This window comes from Anabas testudineus, chromosome 7 (assembly GCF_900324465.2).
Source record: "Anabas testudineus chromosome 7, fAnaTes1.2, whole genome shotgun sequence".
NCBI lineage: Eukaryota > Metazoa > Chordata > Actinopteri > Anabantiformes > Anabantidae > Anabas > Anabas testudineus.
The window spans coordinates 19,740,099-19,757,633 of record NC_046616.1 but is presented as its reverse complement, the minus strand read 5'-3'; the positions used below and the strand labels follow the sequence as shown (position 1 = coordinate 19,757,633).

At 40.8% G+C, this 17,535-nt stretch overlaps 1 protein-coding gene across 4 annotated transcripts; it reads left to right on the top strand.

The window, feature by feature from the left end:
- The first annotated feature begins 5 nt into the window (after nucleotides 1-5).
- zgc:162200 (uncharacterized protein LOC558638 homolog) lies at nucleotides 6-14,161 on the top strand. Of its 4 annotated transcripts, none has more exons than XM_026367164.2 (10): nucleotides 6-23; nucleotides 1,572-1,904; nucleotides 3,905-4,117; nucleotides 4,319-4,471; nucleotides 6,153-6,656; nucleotides 7,359-8,228; nucleotides 8,822-9,001; nucleotides 10,170-10,321; nucleotides 11,208-11,568; nucleotides 12,630-14,161. In XM_026367164.2, the coding sequence occupies exons 2-10, from the start codon at nucleotides 1,653-1,655 to the stop codon at nucleotides 12,633-12,635; spliced, it is 2,691 nt and encodes an 896-aa protein (XP_026222949.1). In that variant the 5' UTR covers nucleotides 6-23; nucleotides 1,572-1,652; the 3' UTR covers nucleotides 12,636-14,161. The 4 variants fall into 4 exon arrangements, with proteins under 4 accessions (XP_026222949.1, XP_026222946.1, XP_026222947.1 ...); XM_026367161.2 differs by lacking the exon at nucleotides 6-23 and adding an exon at nucleotides 153-448; XM_026367162.2 differs by lacking the exon at nucleotides 6-23 and adding an exon at nucleotides 455-584.
- Nucleotides 14,162-17,535: the final 3,374 nt, after the last annotated feature.

Here is a 17,535-nt window from a genome sequence, read left to right as displayed (position 1 = left end):
AAGAGAACCGGAAGTCAAGAAAAGTACGAGCGGAAGTGTGTCTTTTCACATTTCTTCTTCTGTGTTTGTTGATAAAATTATATTATTGCATTATTAAATTAGTGTTTATAGACTATACATGGCGTCAAATAAACATAGGCCATATCTACGTAAGTTCATAAATATAAAAAGGATCTCACAGCCGCAGTGATTGCATTGCTCCGTTGCCTAGCTAGAGGGGGTAATCGTGCTTTGAGGTTTTCGGCGCGCTTTTGACACTCGACCTCACGGTGTGAAACGAGAACCGGGTGGGAGGAAGGGAAGCAGCTGGGCCAGGCAGCAACCTGCGCTCATATCCCGGGCTACCTCTGCGATTAGCAACCGTTGCTGCTGACAGTTCCTGGGGGAGGTGCGAAGGTAACGTTCGCTTGCAACCGACGAGCCGCGTCTTTCTCTCAGGAAGCAGACGGTGAGTAGCCGGTTCGGCTGATAATGGCTGTTTAGCGTTAGCTAACGTTAATTAGCTTGTGTGACAGGATCCGACTAACGTTAACGACGGGAGAACAGCCCCGGGAGTCGGGTATTGTTTATTCCGCTGAACCTGTGTAAGTTTAGCTAATTACAGTCTGATGTAGCTAGACAGATACATTCTCCAACTCGACGTAGCGGGTAGCGTTTGCTGTATATATTAGGCTAAAGCTACTCTTGCTAGCTGTACCGGTCGTGTCCTGTTTCCAGTTCGGTCTCGTCTTTTGTATCAGTTTCGTATCCCTCAGATTATTTTTCACCATCCAGCTAGATGCTTACTTTGTAAACATGTAACATATAGGCTGACCAAGCTATCTAGTTCCTCCGTCAGTTTACTCTTATTTGATGCTGTAAGGAACTAGTTTGTCGGCCAGGAGAAACAGATGCATACATCATATGGCATCGGGATAACGGGACGGCTGGTGTTTCCATCTTCGGTCAGAGGAGAGGAGCTGGAGGGGGGCTGCGCCCCACCCAGTCAGCAGGGGTGGTGAAAGTAATGATTAATCCACGCTGTTTCCACGGCTGCTTTGTGGTGGATGTTTGTGGATAAGATACTCTTAACATGTTGCTATAACGTTGCTTAAGTATTTAACTTCACGACCTGCTGTTGTGGGGGTAGATGATGACGATGTTATACTTTATTCTACCAAAGTATGAAGTATATCGAATGGTGAAAAACCATTAGTAAAGTATTAAATGACCATAGGGGTTCTCTCTAACTTTTAGTGGATTAGAATTCAGATTTACTAGTAAATTGAGCTTCTCATGTAATAGTAAATTAGTAGTAAAGTAGTAATAGTAGGAATGCACATACTTTCCACTTATTGCTAATATAAGCAGTGGGCATGTTTAGTAGGTATCCACAGTTAATACATATTTGCAGACTGGATAGGTTAGATAATTTATAGTTAGTGGCCTTGCGTCCTTCCTTTATTTCTCAAAAAATCCCAAGGTCAATCTCACTCAGATTGCTTAAAGTATGTTTTATATAAAACCTCTTTGTAGTGGCCATTGTTCTCAGTAGTTTATGTAACCTCCTTCTTTGTGCTTTGCCTTGTCAGTGTGAAGTAATGAGAGTGGAGGTGTGAAGGAGGCAAGTGTCCCAGTAGAACGTCAGAATACAATTTGGAGGCCAGGCCAGGATGCTGGAGGCGGATGCGGACCTGGCAGGTGGAGCGATGGAAGGAGAAGGGGAACAAGAGATGGAGAGCAGGGACTTGAAGGCTGAGGTGGTACGGCTGACTCTGGAGCTCCAGGAGGCCACAGAGGAGAAGCTACAGGCAGCTCGCTATGGCCTGGTCGTGCTGGAAGAAAGTGCAGCTCTCAAGATGAAACACAGGCAGTTGGAGGAGGAGCATGAAACCCTCAAAGTGGAGCTACAGCAGCTTAGAGATGTATGTATATCCAAGGTCTTTTAGTAATTTTTCAACAAACAACTACACTGTAGATTGTTACCCCAAGGTAACCCCAGAATTCCAAGTGCTATTTTCTGATAAAACACTAATCTTACTACCATATTTCCTGAATTCAAATTCACAATGAGTTTCTTATGGTGCTTAGATAAAAAAAATGTGATTTTACAATAACTTAGTAGTTATTTTTATTATTATTTGACAATTCACACTATCTATGTTAACATGGAAATGTTTGGATTGGATTTGGATGGATTTTCACATTTATCCTCAATGTTGACATAACAAGATGAATTAACACAGCTATTGTTGCAGTCTATGTATGAGAAATATGTGTACCAGGGAATGAAAACACAATGTAAAAAAATGAGACACAATGGGATAGTAACATTGTTCCCTTTGTATTGTTTCAGCAGCTTTGCCAGTGTCCAAAAGTGGTACTATTAGCTGGTTTCAAATTGCACTATTGGCAACATTTCAATGGCTGACCTTTTATGAAGACACAATCTCTCTGCTCATTTTAATATAACAGCCAAAGAGTTCTCTTGTGGCGTATCTAGTAGTCATAAAGATACTATTGTTGTCTCTTTTAATATGTACCACTGGACTATAACATGAATTTTACTGCCCATCCCTTCAGCTGGTAACTGTCTTTCTCCTACCACAATAACAGCTCTATTACAGCTGTGACCTCATACTAGACTGTCAGTGAAGCTGCTTGTGACCACATGCTGATTCAGTTTTGCTCTCGTGTCACTTGATGCTGCTGACATCAGAGAGAGAGAAGACTTTTTAGTGATTAGGACGGTGTCCACAGCATATCTGGTGCTTTTAGTGGGCTGCATTTTCTCAGTTTAGCTTAGGCAGATTTTGATACTTATCTACATAGCATTAAAGATGGAATTAGATTAGTGCCAGAGATTTATGATAAAGAGATTAAAAAGAGAGAGATCAAAGCTCAGATCATCATTTCTAAGCTATCATTTCTCAATCAATTGTGTTTATACAAATGGAGAATGCTTAGTGCAGTTACACTCCAAGTGACAGTTACCCTTTTAAGGTGCATTGTGTGGAAATCTGTATATTTAATCGTCATGCTCGCCCTTATACTGGCACAGTGCTGAATGACCTGTGTGTGAGGGGTTAAAACTGTTTCCTGGTGTAAACTTTGTCACAAATCCACCAGATGGGCCTTTTAATTTAGCTGGAACATGCTTTCTTGAACTTGTTGATGTAAGAAGCTAATCCCATAAAATTCAATCCTGTCATGTGGTCAGATTTTTCGTTTTGCAATTTTCCATGTACCTGTTTAAATCAAGAGAGAAACATGTTTAAATCCTGTTCTTGGACATTTAGCAATACATTTGTGCCAAAAGAAACACTAAAATTGGCCCATCCCTATGTTTTATAACCAGTTATCAAGCAAAGCTGTTGCTTCGTGTGTGAAGGGATGGAGTGGTACAGAATTACAGAACTACAGGCTGCCATTATTTATAATCTGTGTAAACCTAATTTCTTGGCTGTTTACTGACTGGTGGGATTTTAACAAAGCAGGGCAGACATGCTGTTTAGCATCATTATATAACTACACCAGGATGCAAGTAATTCATTTCATTTAAAATCTCATTTCATCAACAGTAAACAATAAATAATTTTTTAAAAGTTACTGATTATATTAAGAAGTGAATACGTTTTTGGTTTTACAATGTTATCAAGCCAAGAACAAAATTTAAATACCAAGTGGAATAGTGTGAAAGTTGCTGTTAAAGTGTAAGTTGTTTTACAAACGAATGATACTTACCGTTCCTTCACCCTGGTCAGGTTTCAGGTGCTGGAAGTCACGGTTCCTTTCTTTTGTTTGAGATGTCTACATTCCCTGTGCTTATGAGTGACACAGCATGAAAGCATTTGCTTTCCGCACTGTTAATGTAACATTACTGTAGTCTGCCAGATGTGTAAGTTTTGTCCTTTTGTTTGCAAAGGCATTTGCAGATTCTGTGAGCAGCCAGAAACGTGCAGCTGCTGATGGAGAGTGCAGAGAAGAGAGCCTGCTGCAGGAGACTGCAACTAAGGAGGCTGCCATGGCAACACGAATGGAGGAAGTCCAGGCAGAGCTCAAGCAATCACGTCTTGCTCTGAGCAACGCCCACGCAGAAATCGATAGACTCGGGGTGCTCTCCACCCAGCTTAAGAAGGTATGGTGCCCTCATTTGGCACAGCTGTAAACTGTTGTTAGGATGTATAGTATCAGACCTAATCTCCTGATAACAAATAAAACCCTGAATTACTGTTTGATATATTAATTGCATTGCCCCATTTCTAAAGTGAAATGAACGCTGCCATGTGCAGTTAAAATTTTGCCCTTTGCACTGATAACAATGGGTTGTATTCCACAGGAATGTGAGTGTCTGGAGGCGGAAAAGGGCCATCTGAGAGATGAGATGAAAGAATATAAAGTACGTGAGATGCGCCAGTTGCAGGACAGCAGCGAGCTTGAAGAAGAGAACATATCTCTGCAAAAGCAGGTGTCTGTGCTCAAGGAAAATCAGGTCAGCTATCACTAAAGTTGCAGCTTTACACATTACCTGCTGACTGAAATCATAACTGGATGAATGGTGAAAATATACAAATTGATGATATCAGCGCTTTTTTCTATTTACCTTTTGTCCATGAGAAAGTAAACTTATAATCTCCCTCGTGTGTGTGTTGACAAAACCTCACAGGTGGGTTATAAATTGGCAAATTGAATTTGTTGAGACTGGACAGACCAGTTTGTGAGTAATGGATTCATGTTGTTAGTTAAAATGAAGTAGCTCAAACAGCAGAGGATAATAATTCTTGTCCCGATTACCTGTTTTTTCCATTTGTCTGTAAATTTCCAGTATGGCTGCTTCCCCTGAGAGCCAAATACAATGTCCAGTGAAGCATTATGTTGGCAATATGTTGCTGAAATATGTTGCAAGGAGTACTATGGGAGCAAGGCTCCAATCTAGCAATTTTATGATTCACAAGAAGTTATGGGATACTAAAGTGTTTTTCATGTTCTGGATGACTTTGAATGCATCAAGCAATGGTTTGTTTTCCTAGTTATTAGTGTTATTACATTTTCATACTTACTAGCTGAGATCAAAATGTTAAAATGATGAAGCAGTTGAAAAGGCTATGCTAGGCTTCATCTTCAGAGCAGAGTAATTTGATGAAGGTTCCTAGTGTTTTAAGGCAGATGTGTAATTCTTGGTTTAAACATCTTTATGTGAGTTTACATGATGCAGGCGTTCTGTCTAGCTCAAAAACCTATCAGCTTTACTGTTTTATCAGAAAGGGTGTGTTGCTCACTTAAAATGGAAATGGAAGTTGTAAACTTTTTTTTACTATTTTAATTTTTTTTTACAAAATTGAATCATGTTGCAGCCCACTGGGTAAAGAAGTTGTAGAGGAGCTGAGCCCTGCCCTTTGTCAAACACAGACAGCAGCGGGGGGGAGAGTGGAGAGGCTGCACTATAAACTTCAAACCATATTTTCCGATCACTTAATCACACTGGTGTCTAAAGTACAGATGAAATGCTCCAAGCTCAGAACTGACATTTCGAACTCGAGACTAAGAGTCATTTGCAACGCTGCACCCAAAAAATCTTTCACATTTACATGCTCTAATTTCTACACAACATCAACATAAGTGAAAGTGAAATGCTATTATTGCTGTCGCACACAGTCAGTTCTCAAATCTTGGTATTTATGTGAAACTAGTCTATTTTTGGTCTCTAGAGGTTGTGAGACAAGAGCTTCAAAATGCACATAGGCCTGTGTACTTTACAGCTCTGCCAAGATAACCTGTCCATGACTAATTCTAAATGTAGCTAAGGTCTGTTAGTGTGCACATGACCTGATGATTTTGAGATTAAAAATCTTTTACTGCCTCCACATTATCTGTCAGAAATGATTGATGCTACTCAAACTCAAAGTATCATTCAGCTTTTCTGCTTTATAGTGTGGAATTTTTAGGAAGCATGGTGAGAGAGAGGTCATTCACAGGCTCTCAAGGCAGGACTGAACACAGTTTAACCATATTTATTTAGCCAGATTGTTGTGTTTTTATTTTGATTTTCCTGTATTTGATGAAAATATTACATGACAATAATAATAATCAGTGGGAAAGATTGTGTATTACCAAGGGAAATTAGAATTGGCATTGATTATATAATCACCACTGTATTTTTATTTTTTTTCCAGGTCGAGTTTGAATCAATAAAGCTGGAACTGACCCAGAAGAATGAAGAGCAGGATGAGCTGCGAGCACAGCTGGATGAGGCAGGGAGGCTGAGGAAGATAGCAGAGAGGCAGCTGGATGAGGCCCTGGAGGCCCTGAAGGAGGAGAGGGAGCAGAAGAACAGTCTGAGGCGAGAGCTCTCTGCCCTGACCCTTAACCCCTTTGATTCTGTGGGAAACCTGGAGCTCCACTTGGACCAGCTGGATGACAGCCAGGAGGAGGGCCACGAGGGAGAGGGTGAGGGAGAGGACCAGGACAGTGGCTTTAATAACGGTCCTGGGTCTGCTCCCGGTTCTGCTCACCCTCCTCACTTGGGTGGGTCCAAAAGTAATGGCCTCATCCATCGCTACTCTACTCCACGAAACAGTGATGTATTTCTACGCGCTCCAGCCTCTGGGCTAGTGTCAGATCTGCTGAGTGAACTACACTTTTCAGACAGCCAGAAACTAAAACAGCAACTCTTACAGGTAGGCAACAGATGATATGGGCTGTCCTTTGACATATATTAACTTGGTTAAATTACACAAGGGCATCTGAGGAAAATAGCAAAAAAATTATATTGAAAAGTGATTGTGTCATGAATGTGATGCAGAGCATGTGGTTAATGAAATTAAAATCATTCATTTAATTGCCAGCTGACTTAAAATACTGTCTGCTATACTTTTTGGGCTGAGTAATGAGGTTGTTACACTTGTTAGATATTATGACTGAGCTGTTGACAGTATTATCTGCTACTTCCTGTTTTAGACCACATCCGTTGTGTGTTAGTAACAGGGCGAGTCTGTCTATGGTAATAAAAAAATCTGTCACCATACTGATTCATTTAGACAGCCCCCACCTGATAAATGTGTGCTTCACAGATAAGGAGTTTGTGGGAAAATGAAGGATGTTTTGAACTGCCATTCCTCTTCATCTGCTTGAAATATATTATTCATGATACACTTAAACGGGGGGTTGGGAAACCCCGCCCAACAAATGTTGGCAGTGTGGAAGAGAATGGGGTCAGCCATTTTGCAGTTAAAATTGCAAGAGTAAAAGTGGTGGATTGTTATATCTTTAAGTTAAAGAAAAAAGGAAAAGCTCATAAATGTTAGCAGCCCAACTGTTGATTACAGTATTAAATATTTTCAGCATATTGAGACATTTTCATATTTTCTGTGTGTACCCAGGCAGAACGAGAGAAGTCTGGTCTGGCTAGCAAAGTGGAGGAGCTGCAGATGCAGCTAGTAATGTCCAAACAGGCACTCAGTCAGCAAGAGGACAAGGTTGGCTCCCTCACCCAACAGCTGGAGGCTGTGCAGAGCAGCCAGCAGCACAACCAGGAAGCAGAGGACCGGGGAGACAATGAGACTGAGAATGGAGATGGTGTAATTGACTATGAGGTAGACACCAAGAGCAAGGAGATGCTGGAGGCCCGCATGCGTTCCGCCAGCGAAGAGCTACTCAAAGTTCGAGATGAATTGTCTCAAGCTGGAACTCGTTATAACACTCTGGAGCAGAGATACAAACAGGAAAAGGATCGCTGGAGGACAGAGGCCCAGGAACTGGCTGACAAGATCCGCCAGTGCATCAAGTCCAGCAAACAGGATCAGGAACGCATTAGTGAGCTGGAGAAAGAGATAGGAGCCACAAGGAAAGTGGCAATTGATCATGAAGGGCACTTAAGCGTTGCCCAGGAAGAGCTGCTGGCCTTCTCTGAGGAGCTGTCCAACCTCTATCACCACATCTGTGTGTGCAACAACTTGACACCCAAACGGGTCACCCTGGACTATTACCGTGATGGCGCCAGGGTAAGTGGTGGAAGCAGTGCAAGAAGATCACACCATGTCTACCCCCAACACAACACCCAGAAGAAGCCACGAGCCAATGACATGTTTATCTCCAAAGCTGCAGCATTGCAGTTTATGGGCGAGGTGGACAGTGCAGGAGCCAGCGCAGAATCACCTACTTGCCCTGGATCCCCCACACTGGATTTCAGAGACCCTTCCAATGTTCGCAACTTGGTAGCAGTCATCCGTTGCCAGATCAAACACCTTCGGGTAAGACAGCAGTGCTTATCACATACTCTGTGTGAGGAATTTGGTGGACTGTAACAGCACTTTTACATGACTGTGAACACATAGTTACAAGTAGTGAAACTCCTTCACCATGGCTCTTTCACGGAAAGGTGCTGTGTTGTGGGTAAGGACAGTTCCTTCTGGAGATTACTTGCTGAACCTAATGATCAGCTCAGACTGTTAAATGTAGTTCCTGTGTCTGCACAAATCCAGCGCCTGGTATGGCCCTGACAGACACGTGAGTGGGGGTTTGAATGGACTGGATATTCAGAGTTGAGTTGTGGTTTCCACTACAGAGAATTCTTTAAAAAAAAAAAAAAATGCAGCAACACTAGCATCTTGTGTTTTTATGCAGTAAAACACACATACACATACAAGTGTTTCTGGACATTTCCCAAATGTATAATACAAGTTTGAACATTTAAAAACATGGTTGTTAAAATAATTTAGTATTTTTTGCCACTTTTTGCACTTTATAGAACAAAGAATTTACCTATGCTGCACTTTTACCTTGTCAGTGAAACAAAAACAAGCTTAACGCACATTTTTATTATTAACTTCCTCTACTCCTTCAGGTGGCAGTGGACCTTTGTCGTCAGAGGGGTGCAATGCCTTACTCAGGGTTGAGCAGTAGTGGAGAGCCAGAGCGGGATGCTGAGAGCCTCTTGGAGGAAGTACTAAAACTCAAGTCCCTTCTCAGCACCAAGAGAGAACAGATTGCCACCCTCAGGACTGTCCTCAAGGCTAACAAGCAGGTAGGTCACTACCTGCACTGCCTGTGCTACAATGTTGCCATCTGATGTCTTTGCACTTTTTCTTGACACATGTTAGTCCAATAACAGTCTAGTTTTCATTTTGAGGTATTCATGTGAATACACCTGACATGTCAGTGACTTGACAGTCCTTTAATGTCTAGGGTCTAAGTCAGCACTTCCTGTGTAGCATTCTTTGTGTGTTTTTGCCAATTTGGTTTACATAGAGAGACCTCACCCATTTATTTCAATGTACATTTATTCCAAAGTCCTGAGAGGGTAAGAGAGTAAGTCTTTTTTTCTCACCATAATGCATACATAATCTTGACATAAGCATCGTTGTTGACTTGTATCATCAGTGTCTTGTCTAGACAGTCCCTTGGGCTCACGTGGGTCTGCACCTTGAGTACAGTGCGATATTGCACTCTTCATAGGTTGAACTCTCCTTCCCCCTCCTCTTCCCTGGTGCCTCAAGCTCTCCATGACCTGCTTCTGTCTTTCCCTAAACCTTCACTCTCCCTTTCTCTTACATACACACACACACACACACACACACACACTTGCAGACACTCAAGGTAATCTGCTTGGCAAGCTCATACTGACATACAGTAGTTAACCTTCTCAAGTCTGATTTCTAGGACTATGTTGACCCTCAGTGTGTGCCTCTAATGTAATCATGGTATTCACATTTTGCACTAAAGATGGAATTGGTGCACAGAGAGGGACAAACTATGCTTGGACCTTTAGCTGTGTTTGATTTGGCAGAAAGACTCTGAATACTGTCACACTTCTATCACTGTCAGAGCACTGTTTTTTCATTGGCCTTCCTAGGTCTGAGACAGATTGCTGTTTGAAAGAGCAAATGATGTAATCCTATAGAATAGGGATAAAGGTGATAATGGTGACAGTTATGGCTTGTATAGAAAAGCGCTATATAAGTGCAGACCATTTACCATTTACCATTTGTTTGTTTACTGCAATATTTAGTTTGCAGGGTCACTCCAGATCCATTAGAGTATATGGTGCTCTCCATTTGAAATTTGTATATGTTAACATATTTAGTTTATTCTATACAAATCATGCATAGGGGCTTAACCCCTTTTAAAGAGCAATGATGGTGATACAGTAGTATATAAATTGTTATATATTTATATATTTTATGTCATTGCAGACTGCAGAGTTGGCCCTGTCCAATTTAAAAACCAAGTATGAGACGGAGAAGAGCATGGTGTCCGAGACCATGATGAAACTGCGCAACGAGCTCAAAGCCCTAAAAGAGGATGCCGCCACCTTCTCTTCACTCAGAGTCATGTTTGCCAGTCGGTAAGATTTCCAATAAAAAAAAAAAGTCAAGCTATTAATTTGTCCCTTGAGAAAGGGAATATTATCTTTCTTTTGGATGATTGGATATGAATGTATCATTGTCTCTCTGCTAGTATTTTCATGCTTAGTAATGGTGCATTTGCTAGCATTCGTGTAATAAGCTTACCACGCTTATTACGCCTGTAGACAATCCACTGGTTCACATGAAGATTACGAACCACATGCTGCGCCCTGTGCTGATGGGGGAGACGGCAAGGACAGATTTATCCCATCAAGCCAGGTCACCTTTAGAAGCCTGGTGCTGGCGGGAGATTGGACAGAGTGGCAAGATGCTATCATGGGTTAAACCTACAGACCACAACATTTCACTCACTAATCACTAATCTCTTCTTAGCATCAGTACGCATCAGCATCAGGCACGAAAACATTGTTTTTGTATTGGTTTGAATGAACTGACTGCAGAAAAGTTTGCATCTTAAAATGCCACAGAATCTCATTAGTCTCTCTAGGCCCACTAGAGACATTTATGAGCTTGCATTTGATTATCCTTAAGAAGGAGTGGGGAAGGACTCCTACAGTCTATTGCAGAAGACTAAACATACCTACAGTACATAAAGAGATCACCTTACTTATAATTATGCCTAGTGGTGCCATCTTGTGGATGGCTAGAGTAACTGTTCTACCACTGTACAGTAATTTTGAAGTGTGAGTAATTGATGTTGAATAAATTAGTAACTCATTAACCAGTCCTCGTGCTTACTCACAGCTTTAAAGTTTGTGAATCACTATAAATCACGTTTAGCATGTGTGTTGTGTCTCTTTGGCTTTAATTTGTTCTTGCATGCTTGTGCATGTTGCATCTTTTTATTGTGTCTGCATCTCTCAGGTGTGACCAGTATGTCACCCAGCTGGATGAGATGCAGAGGCAGCTGGCTGCAGCAGAGGATGAGAAGAAGACACTGAATTCTCTGCTCCGTATGGCCATACAGCAGAAGCTTGCTCTCACCCAGCGTTTGGAGGACCTGGAGGCTCCTATGTCTTCCCACAGCTTGAACAGTAGCCCTCGCCGTTCCCGAGCCAAAGAACTGGCTACCAAGTCAGGACGGGCCCCTCGGAGCCCCCGAAGCAGTCCCGCCCGGCCACAACTGAGGAGCAGTCCACGGGCTAGCCCGGTTCTCGGCAGCAGCGTTCCTGCCATGGCTTCGCATCACCTTCGATCTTTAACCCGAAGCCTCCACACAAGCCCTGTAAGAACCCCTCTTTCTATTTGTCCTGACAACCCCATCGACACAAGCAGCAGGTCTCGCAGAGGCAAAGGTCTCCCACGAGACGCCACTTTTATTAGAAGTCATAGTGTCAGTGATGTTTTTAAAGCAGAATTGAGTCCTGTCTATTCCCTGACACGTAAAAGCTCCACCAGTTCAGTGAACAGTGAAGTAATGGTCAAAACACAAGTGAGAGATTCAAGAAAAGGTTCATCAGGCAGGAGAGCTTCAGTCCCTGCACGTCAGGACACATTCATCACAACTCGTGTTGTACCTGCCTCTTCCATGACGTTAAAGTCTCCTTTGTTTTCTTCATCCATAGATAATCTAACCTCTTCTAAAGCTTTGTGTGTGTATCCTAACACAACTGAAGCATGTGACAAAAGTAAACAAAAGCCTGATCTAAAACCAAATTTGGATACTTCTGTGAGAAAAAAACAACCACTAGCTCACAGGTCTAATTCTGTACAAGCAGCAGCTGCATGTCATAGCACATTCCAGTCAGATTCTGTTCCATCTCAATTTGTTGCTAAATCTTCAGGGCACCTGACGACCACATCCCTCACTGTTCACAATGCGCCTGGTAAGGCCAAGATGACCGGGGTCTGTATTGAGTCTAGACGTAGATCATCCACCTCCACCAATAGGAATGAGGAATCGCACACTAATGTTAGCAAGGGCTTTAATAATAAAGGTCGGCCCACATCAGGCAGGGCCCAGAGCTCACACTCTAAATCATCTAGAAGGCGATGAGATAAAGTAGTCTGCAAATTTATGATCTTACACTAAGTTAGTTTATTTATAGCTATATAGATGTGTCATTAAGTAATATAAAATATTGTGTTTAACATATAAAAGAAGTTATATTTAATATTTGGAACACTATTTTTTTCTTTCTTTCTTTAATCAATCACCTTTAATTTGCAGATTCTCAATGTCACATTGATTGTTTGTCATTGTGTAAATTTCCCACATCTTTTTAACTTATTTTTTGTTGAACTAAAGATGTTTTCTTCTGTCCTTGTCTTACCCTGTCTTTATAGCGCTGAAACACTCCCTGCATTACTTCAAAACCCCTCTTCTCCATAAAGGACCTGTCTTCATGTTGACTCCCCTGGCTCCCTCCTCCTTTCCCGACTCAAGACATCCTGTCCATCCCAGATATGATGTTACATTCCCCACTCACGAACCAAGGATTTAAAAAAAGAAAAAAAAAAGAAAGAAAGAAAATGCTCATCCTGACCTCTTGGTCTTCTCTGCTTGGAGTGGAGAAACCTGCATGCAGCCTAGAGAAGGATGAAAAGACAAATGTGCTGCTCATTCCTTTGTGAAGTCGGTGACTGTATTTTGTTCCATATGGTTTACTCATCTGGTCTTGTACAAGGCTGTTTGTTGTGGTGAACCATTGACAGTATTTATTCCATAATGAGAGACTTTTCATGTACAGTATTTACTGTCCTCAGACTTTGACTCACGGCTATGTTTTAAGGCTGTATTTCTTTACCTGCCTTTAGTCTGGCATCCTGGTCAGGTCTGTCTGGCTTTTATTGTCTTTGTTGTCAGTAAGGCATTAGCTCATCTGTAATAGCTCTCCCAGGTAGTTGTTTTTATAGAAAAGTTCAGCCTTACTAACACAATTGCTATCCTCAGAACTTGCTATCATCTCAAGGTTCCTCCCTTTTATTGGTTGTACAGTACAGTTTTTTAATCCTGCGACTTTTGCCTATTAGCCACACCCTTTAACTTGAGGTCAGTAAACCTGCTATTTCATTGATGGAAATAGATCAGCCATAAGTTCACCACCTCAGGTCAAACACAGAGTAGTCAGAATCATGATTTGGGAGATCTGATGTTCATCTTACTTTGCCAACTATGCAGACTAAGTCAGGACAGTATACTATTCTATACAGGCCTGTATAATTCCTGCTGTAGGACCAGGGTGGGCTTTGAAACTTCTCTTCACTTTGAGTTAAAAGTGGCTAGCTGCAGCAATTTCACTCCAGTGTTTTATTGTCTCTCACAACAGGCAGCTTGTGGAGGTTACCTGGGTTTGCTGAATGACACAAGAGCAAGCATCACTTTAGCTTACATTGTTCTCTTCTGCATTTTAAGGCACTGTTGTACGTCATTTTAGAATTCCAGTGGCTTTGTTACGTTAACTCAATACCAATATGCCCGATCATTATAACAGATTCCATTCAGCTTCTGCTTTTGCTCATTCCTTGGAACAACAGCAATATCTATGTTACGTATTTCATCATTTAACATCCCCATTTGTGTGCTACTGAAATAGGCATGTTGTATTTAACTAGTGTTACTCACAGCAGGCTAGTGTCTCTGCGGCATTCAATGTTTTTAAGTAGTAGCAGGCTGCTGTTATGATTGCTGCTTGTAGAAAACATTAATGAACCATAACTGTTAAAGCATTGCACAGTTCTCCCAGCCCACTATGACTTGCACCAAACAAACATATACATTTAATGGTAATGACTGCATACAGTGGCAAGAAAAAGTATGCAGACATGTTGGAATATCATGGTTTTCTGCATTAATATGTCATAAAATGTATAATGTGCCTAAATTAATAACACAAAAACATCCTGAGCTTTTATGTCTTTATTGAGAACAACCATAAAAACCTCATAGTGCTAGTAAAAAAAAAGTATGTGACCTGTGGATCAGACCTGCACATTGTTCAGGAGGAATTTTAGTCGATTCTTCCTGTAGGACTGATTTAGCTCTGTCCTGTCTCGTGTGTGTGTGTGTGTGACTCTCTTCAAGTTGTTCCATAGCATCTCTTGTGGGTTGAGGTCTGGGCTCTGATCTGGCCGCTCCAAAAGGTGGATTTTGTTTTTCTGAAGCCATTCTGTTGTGGACTTGCTTTGGTGTTTTGAGTCCTTGTCCTATTGCATCATCCAACTTCTACAGAGTTTCAGCTGGCGTACAGACATTCTCACATTATCCTGAGTAACTTTTTGATACACTTTCCAAGATTTCCAAGTTCAATCTTAGTTTCATCAGTCCCCAAAACATTTTGCCAATGCTGCTGTGGAGTGTCAGTGAGCTCTTTGGCAAACTTCAGGCGTGCAGTAATGTTCTTTTTCAGAAGTAGCAGCTTTCTTCGTGGTGTCCTGCCATAGACACCCTGCTAGTCAATATTTTACCTACTGTAGACTCATGGACACAGATGTTAGCCAGTTCAAATAATGCCTTCAAATCTTTGTCACTCTGGGTTGTTTCTTTACCTCATTCACGAGTGTTTGTTGTGCTCTTGGAGTCATTTTGACCGGCCGCCCACTTCTTGATAGAGTAGCCACAGTCCCAAAGTGTCTCCATTTAAGTGTAGACTGGTGAATTTTCTAAAGTCTTCGCCATCACTTTGTAACCCCTTCCAGCTTTATGTAAATCATCAATACTTAATCATAGCTCCTTTTGGTGAGGCATGACTCACGTAAGTGTTTTCTTCCTGTGCGGAGCAAACTGAAAAAGGTTTTGTTTTTGTCAGTCGAAGTAGCTCTCCTCCAAAATAATTTTCTTAACACTCTTGACATAAATAAAGATCAGATCACATTTTATGTTAAATTAATGCAGAAAACCATGAAATTTCAAAAGGTTTACATACTTTTCATTGCCGCTGTATTTGTTAATAGCCAGAACATGGGTTGCTTATTGAGTAGACTAGTAGAGTTTGCACCAGGGCTGATTTGAGGATATTGCTGTGTCTGTCAGTATCTACATGGCAACACTACATTTCACTCAGTGCAGTGTAAATTCTAATTAAACTGACCTGATGTTGACCAATCATGATCTTCAGGGCAATGTTAAAAAATGGGTTCATGACTATTGAGAACCGAATGCAAATAAATAAATACAAATATTTTTTTTTATGTTTACTGGCCTGTGGTTTAGTAGTAGAGGCCACATCCTGCTGATTGTTTTGATTTTAATTTTTAGTGCCTTTGTTGTGATCTGCTACTATTCAACACTGTAGTTGTGGTTTTTGTTCTTTGAAGGTATTTTTTACCTCGCTGAGCAGTTTTAGCACTGAATAATGTGATATTTCATTTTGGGAGAATATTTTCACTTTTTAGCCAGCATGCTTTGTATGTACCCATTAGCATTAGTATTGATTTAAGCTTCCTGTAAATTTATCTTGTATATTTGGTCTGGGAAACCATTACCACGAGTAATGTTACTGTGTATAAATTGGGAATGCAGACAATGAGTGACATAATTAATCAAAAACGTTACAGGTAGTTGAAAGTGTCAGTACCAGTTTTTAAAAGGGGCCTCCACGAGGGCTGGGCTGTTTATGATATTGCTAAAAAGTGAAAATGCTTTAACTTAATGTCATATTTCTTTGAAGGTTGTAAATGGATTTCTTAATCTATTTAATTCACTCTGTGCAGATGTGTGTGTGTATAATTTAATTGCCATTGTATAATATTTTAAACTGTATTTATGTGGTCTGCATACCGTGTGAACTGTTTTAGATGACATGCACACAATCCCATTTGGTGATTCTCAACTTTTTATGTGTATGCAGCTTGACCTTTCATTAACCTGTGATCCACTTTTTTGTCATGAAGAATTAAAAACAAGCCAACACTCTATGCTGATGGTTGTCTTCTGAGTTCACACACATTATAGGGCATTACTTAAAAATTATTGTAAGTGAACAGAGCAGCGGTGCCATTGAGTCATATAAATCTGACTCAGCTGAACAGTTAGACAGACTAATAACAGCTTCCAGTTTGGGTTAATGACAATGTATGAGGGACTAGACAATCTGATGATGATAATTAATGTTAGCTTTTGTTAGATTTTAAAGACACACTGCAGATAAAACAGTCTCATAAAGACGAAAAAAAAAACCTCAACCTGAAAGAAAAAGAGAGAGAACCTGTCTTTCAATAAGAGTTTTCAATGTAATAACAAACAATAATCAAACATGCTGCACTAAATAAAAAGTAAATCATTAACCTATTTGAATAAAGTATGTTCAAGTAAAACCTCTACTTTAAATAATTTTTTTAAACCCCTGGATGAGTTCTAAGTTACTCTATTTGAGACATCAAACTATCAAGCTCATTATAATTATACATTTTAATTGTGATAATTCTTTATAGCACACTGTCCTATTTGAAGCTAGCCTGCAGAACAAGTTTGATGAGCTCCTTGGGAGAAGTAAATATGCATATAATAGTATGTGGTAAATAAGCAAACAAGACTTGTTACACAGAAAGAAGTGGAGATCCTGCTATAAAGTGGCCAGTTACTGAAGTTCACACATGCTTATTTATAGAAATAATCCAGGAGTGACCGTCTGCATAATCTGGCCACATCTTTATTATACTGAAGCTAGCATCAGTTTTATTTTATTAGCTCATACTTTTCTTCAGTGTCCATGAAGATTTACAATTTTCACATGGAGAAATTTAAATATTCTTGATTTAGACAGCAGCATGTTGCTTTGAATGCATGTGAAAGCCTTAGTTCTTGTGGAATTTGCTATTTTCCTATGTTCACTGAGGGTGTTGGGAGTAACTGGAAAACAACTAAAAATAAAGACATTTCTTCTGAAGTCATTTTTCCACTTAATGGAAAAAAAAAATCAAGCTGGAGAAATGGCTTTGTGCCATAAAACCACTTTCCAGGGAATCCCTGTGTTAGTGGGGTTTTGATTTGAGTGAGATAAATCAAATACATAGAGTTGGAGTGAATGGCACAATGTAGAAGTCCAGTGGAGGTCAACGAGGACAAGGAGCGCATCTGGCAGAGTGGAGAGGTGGAGAGGTGGAGAGGCGCAGTAACTCATGTGACCCAAAGGACACACATGATGGCCAGGTGGGCCATGTAGGCCAGCCTGGGTCGGTAACACCTGGAGGGCAATGGCCTGCTACTCCACAACCGGAGTAGTCTTTCAGATGGGAGGCAAAACATCTTTAA